Source organism: Clarias gariepinus, chromosome 24 (assembly GCF_024256425.1).
Source record: "Clarias gariepinus isolate MV-2021 ecotype Netherlands chromosome 24, CGAR_prim_01v2, whole genome shotgun sequence".
In the NCBI taxonomy this organism is placed as follows: domain Eukaryota; kingdom Metazoa; phylum Chordata; class Actinopteri; order Siluriformes; family Clariidae; genus Clarias; species Clarias gariepinus.
In genome coordinates this window covers 9,567,552-9,581,383 of record NC_071123.1, presented here as the reverse complement: position 1 = coordinate 9,581,383, position 13,832 = coordinate 9,567,552, and the positions used below count along the sequence as shown (strand labels likewise).

Below are 13,832 nucleotides of genomic sequence, written 5' to 3'. Positions count from 1 at the left end.
GAAACAAGGGCAGCCAATTCACCTCCAGCTTCTCGGCCACTCGGCAGTAGAGAGCAAAAAATGAGGTGTTGTCCTGAGCAGTTAACGAAGTAGCAGCACAGCACCTGGCTGCTGGACAGCGCTGTAGGAGAGCTCACGGTCCCCGGACCTCTCAAAATACTCCATTTGGACTTGCGTGGACTTCTGCTGAAAACTCCTCACCAGCAGACACAGGCAAAGCTGGAACTGCTAATTAGGAGAGGAGGGGGTCCTGCTGAGTTACTGTATTTTTTCCCAGGATTCTCTCCACTGGTGTGATCGTCTTCCTAGCGTTGAATGCCGGAGCTGGTGACAAAATGCACATAACACCGGCTCAGCTAGCGCTCTCCTAGCGTGGAGAATTCCCAAACAGGCTGTTCTTTCTCGTACAAAGAGGACAGGGGCGAACAGCGGACTTTTTCTTTGCTACATTAGCTTCCATGATCCTACTACCTAGCACCATTAGCGCCAAACTAAGATGTTGCTAATACTCTGACTGACAGTGCACTTAAGGTCAGCGCTCTGCAGGTAGACGACTCAATAAATGAGGCTGTTGCGCTAATACCAACAAGAACAGTTAAGCTGCTTTTAAACTTAGTCTTATAATGTAAAATGAAAACTCCACGGAAAAAGGTGTTCACAGCGAGCTGAAGAGCGTAAGAAGTGAGAGTCAACCATGGTGACGATGGCTTTAAATTTAAATTAAATTAATTCAATTTAAATTTTATTTGTCACATACACAGTCATACACAGTACGATATGCAGTGAAATGCTTAATTCTTTGCATATCCCAGCTTCTTGTTGGTAGGCAGGGGTCAGAGCGCAGGGTCAGTCATTTTTACGGCGCCTTTAGAGCAGACAGGGTTAAGGGCCTTGCTCAAGGGCCCACAGTGGCAACCTGGCGGAGCAGGGTTACGCTGATCTTCCGCATTAACACGCTGAGCCACCACTGCCCCTATAGGTGGCTTATAGGTATAGGTGGAGCTACACCTACGTCGCCACTGGTTTTACTGCCTTTACAGCTTGAATATACAGTAGGTGACTTTAGCCAGGACACGAGAGGGCATGATATCCCATACGTTATGTGTTGTACCGAGTGAATCGACTGAAAAGGAACTAACAATAGCTAATGAAGTCTACTAAAGTGTAAAGTGATAAAGAGTACCTTTATACATTACTTTGATAACTTTTCCTAATCCGTTTGACGTGGTTCATAGTCATGGGTTGTTAATAGAAAAGCTAGCATTAGTAAATCTTTAAAAATGTTTTTTTTGTCTTTTATCTCTTCACACCCGGCAGCATGGTGGCTTGCACCTCCGGGGGTCCGGGTTCGATTACTGGCCAGGTTCGACTCCAGCCTCTGTGTGCATGGAGTTTGCATGTGCTCCCCGTGGGTGTATGTGTGTGGGCCCTGCAACAGATTGCCATGCTGTCCATGGTGTGCCCTGCCTTGTGCCCTAAGTTTCCTGTGATAGGTCCATATACTGTGGAACCTGGGACTGCGAGTAACGCGGTGTTCCGCAAGACGAGCAAAAATTTTTAATAAATTTTGACTTGAAAATGAGCAGGTCTTGGTTGACGAGTACCGAGTATCATGTAGCACGCATGCGCTTCTTGTTTTGATGCCGAGCAATGTTTTTTCTCTCTTTTGCGCTGAATTGTGGGTAATCGTCACCCCTGCTCTGTCTTGCGCGACTCTCACTGGTATAATTAGCATCCATGCACGCGTGTACTGTTTACTATAAATGTAACTATAACTATTACTGTGATCATGTGTGTGTGTGTAAAACACATTTTATTTTGTGTTTGTAAGCGCATGTGTACTGTTTCTTATAACTCATGTGTGTGCACGCATGTAAAGCAAAAGAAAGTCTCATTACAGAGGTTAGAGATCCATTTTCTCCCTCTCTGTTTCAGCCTGTCGTTGTGCGTTCATGCGCGTAATTTGACACCATGCCCCTTCACACACACACACACACACACACAAACTCTCTGCTCGACACAAAAACACTGTTCTGTCGCGATTTTTTTTAAAGGTAAAATGCAGGTTCATTTGTTTGTTTGTTTTACTTTACAGCAGTGATTCTGTAAGTATCACTGAGTTTAAGTTAAGCCTTTATTTGTCACATACATTTAAAAAAATAACTTGTTGAATGAACATAATTAAATTATGGAAAGAATTTCCACCTGATTTAATGGCTTTCTTTCAGCATTAAGCAATTTTGTTGGCCCAACTTAATGTTTTTAGGTTCAGTCAAATTAATTTTATTAGGTTCATTTAACTTATTTACTACAGCTGCGTCCAACATAATTTAATACTTTTAACATAAATTAATAGCGTTGGTACAACACATTTTTCAGTTGTAAATTAAGTTGATCCAACTCAAGTAAATTTAAATTTCAAGCCCTGGTCAACAGAATTCTGTGAAGGAAGGAAGCATAAGACAAACGGGATAAAACGGAGATTTTATTTTACACCAGCAGCAACTTACAAATGAGGTCTCAATTTGAAAAGATGTACAAAACATAAAACACCACAAATAAGTATTAATCATAGAATTTTTTTTTACCACTAACAGAAAGTTTTGTACATAACTGTACATTATGACTTTTAAATATGACCGTTAGAGACGGTTGGTCAGGAAACTCCTGAAGTCAAATGCAGACAGGACACTTTTCACTCACAAACTCCTGTGAAAAAATACAAAGATAGATTAAATTAAAATTCATGATACTTAATTTAGCAAATGAACAATATTTATACTTTGTTTCTCTTGCTTCACAACTCATGAGAACAGACCGAAACCAGAACCGAACCGCAGATTAAGCACGCGCATATAACTGTCGGTATTTTAAGTGTGATTAAAAATACAAGAAATAACTTAAACCAAAATAACGTGACTAAACATCTCTAAACAACAGGTGACATTTAGGTTCAGTATTTCGTTTCTATTTAGAAAGATGGGAATTAATTCCTGCTTACCTTTTCCACACGCCCGCCAAAAGTTTGTCTTCTCAACACGCTGTGTTCTCTTCTCGCGATGTTTGATCTGATATTTCCGGTTTTCATAGTGACAAGATCTGTTTGGTTTATCTCAACATGATTAAATCTAATAAATGTTAAGTTGTTGAATTTCATGTAAATACAACATAATTTATTCATGTTCATCTTGGAAACATGAAATTAGTATGTACAAATCACATATTACATTTTAGTACATGTAACATGTAGCCAGGTTCATTTTTTTCAGTGTATGCTGTAATGTGTATGTGACAAATAAAGGCTTAACTTAAACTTATTATGCGCACACACGAGTGTCATAAACGGAGACATTTATCTATCAGGATTTATTTGTACTTTTTTTAAAGGTAAAGTGCAGGTTAATATGTTTTATTTTTACTATATATTTTGTATTAATTATTTTTTATGTTTTTGTGTGTGTGTGGGGGGGGGGGGGGCTGTGCAACAAAAAAGAATATTTTTCATTATTTCTTATGGAAAAATTTGCTTTGATTTTGCTTTTAAATACGAGCCCACTTCCGGAACGAATTATGCTCGTAATCCAAGGTTCCACTGTGCAAGTCTTATTTTTACTTTTTGTGTATTTGAACTGTGCTAAAATGAACAGATTACTCACACACTATGGGCAATTTGGAAACACCAATTAGCCTAATCTGCTAGTCTTTTGACTGTCCAGGAGAACCGAAGTACCCAGAGGAAACCCACTAAGCATGAGAAGAGCATGCAAACTCCACGCACAACAGACCTTGAGGTGGGAATCGAACCCTTAACCCTTAACATGCAAGGATACAGATTAGCAACAAATCAGCTAACTTTAGTGTCATAATCACAAATGAGACTTGAATTACGTTATTTTTATTGTGACCAAATGTGGAAGAAATTAATAAATTATTTAAAGGAATGGAATTAGAAGGTGTGACAAAATTTTTTTAGCCGAAGTGTAGGGGGGAAAACTTATGGAAATTGTCTAAAATGCTCCAATTTCAAGAAAGAAAATCCAGTTCTGCTTTTAAGATGCTAATAGTGTTTTCCAACAGGTCAGTTTTTGAACCATGATCCCTAAATTACTATTACACAGCTACCACTAAGTAGACTGAATCTCCACCAGAGGGAGCTAATGTGGCCTCAATGGGCAGCACAGTGAGCTGCATGGCTTCTGAAGTATATGTACACTATATGGATAAATGTATTTGGCCAAACCTGTTAACTATCAAATTCAGGTGCTTTAATCAGGCCATCTTCTCCCCAGTAATGGCAATCTTGAACAATGATATACTTCCAACTTTGTGGCAACAGTTTGGGGAAGTCCCCAGTGTGAAAGCAACAGCTATAAAGACATGGTTTGATGAGTTCCTCGTGTAAGAACTTGACTGATCCACACAGAGCCCTGACCTCAATCCCATCCAGCACCTTTGGAGTGAACTGGAACGCAGATTGCGGGCCAGACCTTCTCGTCCAACGTCAGTTATATATAGTACCAATGTAAGAACCTTATATCAGCTCTTACTGTATATCAGCTATCCTCTAATGTTTTTAATCACTGACAGCTTCAGTCTCAACAAGCAAATAACTGTGTTAAGAATTTGAGCTCTGTTAAATTATTACTGGGGGTGCCTGTATATATTTTGTGCTTTGTCTTCTAAAACACACCGTAATAACATTAACAAGGCCACTTTAAAGTATGCTGAGAACAAGGAATATTTAGGAAAAGAGAATTGGAGATTTGAAGACATGAGGGCTGTTAATCTTTTATTTGTGATTTATGATTACACCCTGTTCCAGTAAGAGGAATAAACAATAAATTACATCAGAGTCAGCCTTTATGTTTACAGTAGGTTTTGTATGTGTGTGTGTGTGTGTGTGTGTGTGTAGGAATACAGAATGTTCCCTTATTAATAATATACACACAGGGACAGAGGGAGAGAGAAAGTGAGCGAGAGAGATTAACCATTAAATGAAGCCCTTTTCCGCGTGTAGCCCTGAAAGAGGAGGTGCTTTTTTGAGATCAGAGAGTGGAAACAAATTACAAACACACTCACACACAGTCCAACAATTATGAGACTTCCTCAATCCACCGGTAACTTGACTTTTTTCTATCATTGCTTGTGAGTCATGAGTTGCTTTTCTTTTGGTTTTCACTCCATTACCTTATTATTATGTACTTAATGACTCAGTATTATTTGTACTGATTTGATGATAGTTAATTTTTTTTTTAGAGAGATTTAGAAGTATACAAAGTGTGAATTTGTTTCTTCGTCTTTTTTGTAACACAATGTGTCAGCATGATGTTCGGAGATAGGATACAGGGTGGCTCAAATGTCTGGATCCATAAGCCGAAAAATTCCTTAAAATGATAAAGTACAGCATATGTTCAAATTGATGTTCTCTGACTTCATGGCACTTGTGTATATGTTGAACATGAGAACATTGAACATTTCTTAATGTGTTAAAACCGATGTTATATGTACTGTAGAGATGATTTCAAGCTAAGTGCAACAACTATTTTTTGAGTAAATCAGAATTCAGATGAGCTGAAAGGAAAAGTTTGAGTGGTATTGGGTCTAGTCATATCCTCCCATTAGCTTTAAAACCATCTTTGGTCTGAAACAAAAGGAAATAAATAATCTTATAATTTTTATGATTTTAAAGTTATATTATCCTGGATGTGGCTTGACCGGTAACCTTGGATGCTATGATTACTTCACATCCAATGCCATTTACAAACATTTTACATTATTATATTCAGGTTAGTATATTGCCTTATCTAAGACATAGTGAGTGGTTTGATGTTTAAACTAATTTCTTTCTCTTGAGGCTCTGCACATTTTCGTGGTTTCAGAGTACAGTGCACAACAAAGGTCAGATGAATCTATATGTATAATATGTTTGTAGCCTGCTTTAAATGTCAAGCTTTGATTTTGTTCTTTTTGCATAGTAACATTGTGTAACATGATGTAATAAATACAGTCTTTTGTTTTGAACATGTGCAAATGTACTGTATGTTACATTACCGATGATGTTACATAAAGAGCTCTATGTATGTTTACGCTTTCCCCTCATCATACAGTATTTTTCCTCACAACAAACTGCAAACAGCGATTGTTTTCTAGTGGCACAATCAGATTGATAATCAGTGCTAATATTTTTACATCAAAGTATAAAGATTCCATCAATTCTGTAATTTGTAATCCTTAACATTGAGAAGGTGTAATCATGTCGTTAGCGATGTCATAACACAGAGGGCCTTTACTATGAAATTTGGACTTCACTACAGAAATTCCAAGGGAAATTGACTAAGAAATAAGCAACAACAAAAAAACAATAACAAAGATTTGATATAGGAACATAAACCTTCAGTTTTTGGTTTGTGTCAGTCTGACACTTACATGTTATCCCTTATAAAACAGAAAGGATACATTAGATAGAGTTATATGGTGTTATACAAAGCAGAAATGTACTAGTATGTTTAGATCGACTGATTTGGGATCAGTTAAATGAAATGCATTACTATGAAAATCATAAGTCTGGTGTCTGACTAGTGCGTTTTGTTTACAGATTTTAATATAATCCTGTGGTTTGTGTAACTCTGTAAGTTTCTTTCTGCAATTTCCCTTTCCTTAATCAAGATTTTTTTCTGTTTCACTGTAGTGCTAAGAAATGCCATGGAATTGACTGCGTAAGTTCCAACCTATCTTTGATTTTACATTTAACGTTTTAATTAAGTTTCATACCTTCACACACTAGCTGAAGATTCAACTTTGGACCTGCTTACCTAGGCATGTGGAAAGACATACTGCCATATCATTCTGTATAATGTTCTACCTGTCTGTGTGTGTGTGTTCATGATTGTGATGATAGCTGACTGTTTTATTGTTTTATGGGGACCCTTTTTTATTTCATTGGCTCTTAGTATGAAAATTATGAGCACTTATCATGAGCATGATCTCTCCTTTTAATGTGTGCTAAGCAGATTGGTCTTCAATCCGAAGCAGGGAGTAGACAATCCAGCCATGGTTGTCACTGAGGAAGATACAGGTATGTAAAGTTTTGTTAACTCTAAAACCTTTTTGTTTGTACTGTTTTTATATTGTAAAATGAATACACTGAACCTCTTATTAAAATGAACATTGCATGACTATAGAACATGTTATAATATATATTCACTGTACACTATGCCAGATTTAAGATTTTATTAATCTTAAAATTAACATTTATTAATCTTAATAAAGGACAGGTTAGCGGCCCCTTACCCAGGGTGTGTGTGCTAAAAAGAGATGAGGGGGAGAGTTTCGGCTTTGCACTGCACTTGGAGAAGGGACGACCAGGCCATGTTATCAGGAAAGTAGAATTAATGGGGGTGGCTGAAAGGAGTGGACTGAAGGATGGCGATCGTCTTCTGGAGGTCAATGAACAGTTCGTGGATGATGTTGAACATATGGAGGTGAGAAAACAAGAATCCTGAGTACATGTGGATTAGCCAACCATGCTGAGAAAGATATCTGGGATTTAAGCTATTTTATCACACCACAACCTAGCTACAAGTTAATGTATCATTTTTGTAATACTCTTTGTAGCATGGACCTTAAATGGGTTGTTGTTTTCCACAATAGTCTTTCCCAAACTTGTTTTAGTCTAAAATCTGCTTGGACATGTCCTTGACCGATAAAAATGGCTACATTCAAGATCTGTGTAATGCCCTTTTATTTTGTGATTTTTACATTGTAAAAGTAAAATGTTATTGTTAATGTGAACTTGAGTTTATGAAGGGATTTGCTTAATTATCATACAAATAGAGAAAAATAAATAGCATTTTATGTAAAAGAAAATATATATATTGTTTCACGTTTAGTTAAACTATAACACCATATAAATCTCATTATATTATAGTATTGCACTATTTAACATAAACAACATAAATGATTTTGCATTTTCTTTTTTCAGTCTCAGAAGTGTTATTATCAACAGGATTTTAAAGTTTATCTTTCCTTTCTGCTCTATTGCCTTTCTCTCTGCCTGTATTTTGCAGGTTGTCCGCAGGATCAGGGTGAGTGGCCCTCAGCTGTGCCTCCTGTTGCTGGGGAGTAATGAATATGAGCAAGCTGTGGCTCAGGGCTGGAATCTAAAGGAACTGTGCAAAGCTCAGCGTGGTAAGGAATGGAAGCCTCCTCGTCTCTGCCATATCATCAAAAACCCTACTAGCGGACTGGGCTTTAGCATCTATGCTGTGGAGGGTAAGTAATCCTGAAGGGTTCCTCTATTTACAGAATATACGGTTAATCATACAGAATAATACAGTTTGACAGCAAAATAAGATAACAAGATACCTCCTTTTTCAGTAAAAGAAAAAATGCTAAATAAAACAGTTATTTTTTTTCCATGCTCTTTTTGAATCACAAGGGTTAATTTTGGGTTAATCAGCCTGCAGTTGCATTATGGTCTATATATATATATATCCGGAAACAGAAATGACTCGTACATCAAAGTGAATTTCCCTATAAGAAATAATGAAAATGCTGATGATTTGTTCCACAACCCAAAAATATTTATATAAAAATAATTAATACAAAATAAAACTAATTAGCACGCACTTTATCTTTTAAAAGAATCCTGACAGAACAGTTTTCCGGTAGTGTGTGTGTGTGTGTGTGTGTGTGTGTTGTGCGTGCACACATACATGTGTGTGAAGGTGAAGTAAGACGAGGGAGGGGACTCCTGTGGGATGACTTTTACACACACACATCAAATAAAATAAACTTAGAGTATTGAATTTTGTGGCACGTAAAAGCTTTTTAATTAGAATTCCTAAAGATCAAGGCAAACATTCCGCAATTCAAAACCTTCAGCATTATCAGCCTTCTCCTTTGCCACATACACCCCACTACACATCAACAAGGTTATATCATAGCTCAAGAAAATGTATAAATGTATCAAATATAGCTGCAAGAGAATCAATGATAATTAATGATATGAAAACAGGATATTATGTGTCCTGGACCATAATTTTCCTGAGACAGATAAAAATGGGAGGGTTCTGGGAAAATCGGGACAGGTGACAATATTATGTACAGTAGGTGTAATGCAGTCAAGTTTGTGGCCCTTATTTTTCCAACTGTATATATAATGCATGACAGCAATCATACTAAGGTTCTAACACAGTATACAGTATCGTGTATTAGTTTTATGCAATGTGTGCCCTCTACAGGTGAGAAAGGAAAATTCTCTATAACTCCAGTATCTGGAGGCCCTGCTGAGAAGGCAGGACTGAGAAAAGGAGACCGGCTGGTTTGGATCAATGGCGCCTTGGCTTGTGAACTCACACATTCTGCTATTAACAAGATGGTGGGCACGTATTTGCTTATTTAATAACATAATTAAAATTTGCTATGAGTAAGAGATTAACTTCGGATGCCACAGCAACTGATTTTTCTTTTATAATAATAAAATTGCAAAAAGATACAATGAATCAATCAACTTTCTTTTATTTATTTGGCAGACACATTATTAAAAATGTATTACACTTACAACTGAGCTGACCAGATGTGGGCTATAGGCTTTCCCTAAGGTCCTAACACTTACAACTTGCCAGGATTACTTACTTAATCGTCCCATTACTAATCCAGAGACTTAGGTGCCTAAAACTGTAACTGGCATTTAAGTCAAACCAGGAATTTTGATTGTGTGGAATAACAGAATATATCAGTCATGAGAGCAAAAACTAGCTTTTTTCTTTATATAATCCTCTGCTACACTAATGCACTTATGCAAGTATTTCACTGGTCTGCTTCTTGTCTGAAATGCTGGCCTCCCAAGAACTCATTTACTGGCCTTCTTTAAAACATTTACATTGTTTAAATGTTTTACTGCAGCTGAGCGTCTCATCACCATGTGAGCATAAAGTCTTCTGTGAATGTCAATCAGTTAATGCTTTCATTCACAAGTCCTTGTTCGACTCGAACCCCCCTCATATATTCTCTAATTAGGGATTTAATACTATATTATTTTTTTTCCTTTTTAAGTGAATAGAGATTTTTAAGTTAATAGAACACCTTTTTTTATTTAGTCATAAATATTTCGAATATTTCATAGGATTTCTACTGGCTAATATCTTATGCATCTTAATTTTTATGATATCTTCTGTTTAGTTGAAGAAATGCAGTGATCACATGACTGTGCTGGTGGTAGACACCAAGACTGAGCAGAGCTACATGAGTAGGAAAATGGCCATTCTGCCAGCCATGGCTGACGCCCAGAGCATGCCGTACAAACCCAAGAGAGTGCATCTTGTACAGGGGCCAGACGGTTACGGCTTCCTGCTTAGGCATGAAAAAATGTCAACAGGACGCCAAGGTGACAGACAATCATTCGAGCATGCATGCACTATTGTTATTGTGATAATTACATTACAACATGCTTCATGTGACACAGCATTTTGAAATACTACAACAATAAGTAGTGCTGGTCAATATGGCAAAAATATCATATGACAAAACTTTAAACATTTCTCAAGACATAATTTTCTCAAGACTCATTACACTGCAATATTTAATTAATTATTGGTGAAATTGCAAATGGAGTTTTCAGTAGGGTTGGAGCTGAAAAAGTCAAGCCAACTATCATTAAAGTCCAGTTATGGCTGCTCATAATATTTCATTCCATATCTTTGCATGTGTCCAGTTCATATGGTGCGGGAGATTGACGTAGGCAGTCCGGCAGAAGTGGCAGATATAAAGGATGGGAATATTCTGTTGGAGGTGAATGGAGAGTCTGTTGATTATCTGTCTCATGAGAAAGTGGTGAGCAAAATCAGAGACAGTGGAGAGCAAGTTAGTTTCACCACTATAACCCATGAAGGCCAAGATTTCTACAAAAAGGTGCGTAAGTTTGACAGATCAGAAATATATCACAATATTAGAATATTATTTCTTATACAATAATTTAAGGGCTACATTACTGTAATACAATCAAATTGTATTAATTTAGCATATTCACAGTATACATTAAAAATTTGGTCACATTTTAAATGTATTTTACTGCAGAGGTTGTAATTATCCCTTTTCACTTTAAACACAAGCAAAAAAAAAAAATGGTCCCAGGTCGCATGTTTTTATATTTTAATTTAACTATTCTATAAATTTCCATTATTGTCTTCTGGGCTTTTTGTATAATCCTAGATTTTAAGGTTTAAACTTACTTATTTATTCTCGCCTGTCTTGTTTAATATTTACTCAGCTGGGTCTGTCTCCGCTGATGTTTTGCGAAGACCATTACTCTGGGGTGAAACAGCAGGAAAAGTCGATTTTGCAGAAACAGAGTCCAGCAGCTCTTAAGCTGTTAGAGTCCTCAGAGGAAACCCAGGAGAAGCTGGAAGTCAAGCCCAAACCAAGACTGTGTGTGCTACAGAGAAGCCCCGTGGGATTCGGCTTTCATTTGGGCTGGGTCCAACAGAAACCTGGCACTTTTATCAACCAGGTATAGAGCAGTTCTCTGTCCCCTGAACAGGCACTGTCTTTGGCCAGACATAGGAAAGATTTTATCAGTAGATTTGATTAAAGGATGGAGATTATCACAGGAAACAGATGATTCATGGAAAACATAACGTATGTAACAGATAGCATAACTTGATGTCATTGATTATATTATATTATATTATATTATATTATATTATATTATATTATATTATATTATATTATATTATTCCAAATAAAATGTTGTAATTTTTTTTTTAAGCACTGTTCAGACAATAGTTCCAAATGCAAGGATCAGAACAATACATTCAGGAGAACAGGACATGACTTCACAGAAGTTTCATTTAACTTTGCCATGACACCACCCTTAATTATTTTCCTAGAACCATATTTCCTGTGGTGTGTTAGTTCTTACTTCTATTCTATTCTAATCTACTCTATGCAGGTGACACCTGGAGGTCCAGCTGAAAGTTCAGGCCTCCTGCAGGGTGATGTACTGCTGGAGGTGAATGGCCAGAATGTTGAGGATGAGTGTTTAGAAGATGTGATTTTACTCATGAAAAAAGGAGGCAGCTCTCTCTCCTTGCTAGTGATGGACAGTCCAGGTTACGAGAGGAAGAAAAAGAATGAAAATCCCATCACTGCTGAAAAAGTAACTTCTGATGAGGTATGATTTACAGAAAACTTATTTAAACACGCAAAACACACACACACAGATATTATATAGGAATCAACTTACTTTATTCCAGGTCGAGGACGACGAGAGCTCATCTGTGACACAGCAGTCAGATTCCAGCGAGTTCCTTCCTGAGGATTTAGGAAATGCGGATTGTGGATCTACGGAACAACAATGCTGGGAAACGTGTGACTTCACTGGGGGGGATTTTTAGATTACTGTAGATTCACCAAATAAATGCAAAGGCACCGTTAATGTTTCATTATGTTATACTTTCTATCTTACTTTCAGTTTACTCAAAATTTGTGGAAATTTGTGGAAATGAGTTTTGATGTTGCTTTAGGTTCAAGGTTATATTTTATCTACACAGTGCGTTTCATAGCAAGAAATTCTTGCAGATAAAAATTTGATTTCCACACATTAACTATTTTATTTTCTGTAGTGTATACAAAATATAAGCTGTGAATTAAAATTTCATATTTCACCATGATTTATCCATGTTTACGTCAATGCAAGGTTTTCCTCTGAGGTTCTCCTACCGCCCCAAAACAGATGTGGTTTGGCTATTTTAAAGTAGGTGTGACTGTATGAGTGCATAAAGCCCTGGGATGAAAATTCAATCCAATTTTATTTGTGTAGAACGTTTAACAATTGTCATTGTCGCAAAGAAAATGATGGAAATTTGTATTTAATGTGAAAATGTGTATGAATCAAAATTATTAGACAGTAAGCAAGTGGATTTCTACCTCACACCCAATGGTCCTAGCATTTCAAAATTATGAAATTTAAAAAATATATATCTTGCACATGTGGGATTTAACTCCTAAAACTCAAGGGATACCAATATATGTTGCAAAAAGTTGAACTCACCAAATGTTTATCTCTATATTATTATTATTATTATTATTATTATTATTATTATTATTTGGTCAGAGAAACAACCGAAAACAATCATAAAACATGTGATCATATTTATATGTAGCGTATGTGACCCATTTTAAAATATTTTGCTCAGAATTATTAAATGTAATTAATTATATTGCCTAGAAAATATATTGTGCATTCCTGTCCCCATATATATTTATTTTAACAATAGTAATGCAAATAAATATTGCTGTGGCTTTCAAGACATTTTAAAACTATTTAACACATTTATTGAATATATTGAATATATATAATATTGAATACATTTGTTTATGTTACTTTCATTTAATTTTAGAACTCTTTACAAAAACAGCATTTCTTTCTTGTATTTTTTTACCTATTTATGTTTTTGTTGCTAAATTCCAGCCAGCACATTGCATAATGGTAAAAGTCCAGATTTCTAATAAAGATATTGAAACTTTGTGCAGTCTCTTATCACCTGTACACACCTTTCTACTTACTTTAAACTATGTGGATTACAGGATTATATAACAAGTGTCATAATATGAAAATGATTCTGTGCTGGGCCTTTTTATGCTTAACCCTCTCTGCTCCAGACATGCCATATCAGGACTGAGCCTTAATTTGCCCTGACACCAACTTTCTAACAAGCTGGGGTTTGTGAAAAAAAAAAAAACACCATGCTGTCATGTACTGTATATGTGAAAAAATAAGGGTTTCTTCTCTTAAAAAGTAACATTAATAACACAATGTTTTATTAGTATTT

At 36.3% G+C, this 13,832-nt stretch overlaps 1 protein-coding gene across 1 annotated transcript; it reads left to right on the top strand.

The window, feature by feature from the left end:
• Nucleotides 1-5,073: 5,073 nt before the first annotated feature.
• On the top strand, nucleotides 5,074-13,528 carry nherf4b (NHERF family PDZ scaffold protein 4b). Its single transcript, XM_053485596.1, has 12 exons — nucleotides 5,074-5,117; nucleotides 5,855-5,898; nucleotides 6,689-6,716; nucleotides 7,011-7,075; nucleotides 7,270-7,481; nucleotides 8,067-8,271; nucleotides 9,243-9,379; nucleotides 10,183-10,387; nucleotides 10,715-10,911; nucleotides 11,270-11,509; nucleotides 11,951-12,172; nucleotides 12,255-13,528. The coding sequence occupies exons 3-12, from the start codon at nucleotides 6,703-6,705 to the stop codon at nucleotides 12,393-12,395; spliced, it is 1,638 nt and encodes a 545-aa protein (XP_053341571.1). The 5' UTR covers nucleotides 5,074-5,117; nucleotides 5,855-5,898; nucleotides 6,689-6,702; the 3' UTR covers nucleotides 12,396-13,528.
• Nucleotides 13,529-13,832: the final 304 nt, after the last annotated feature.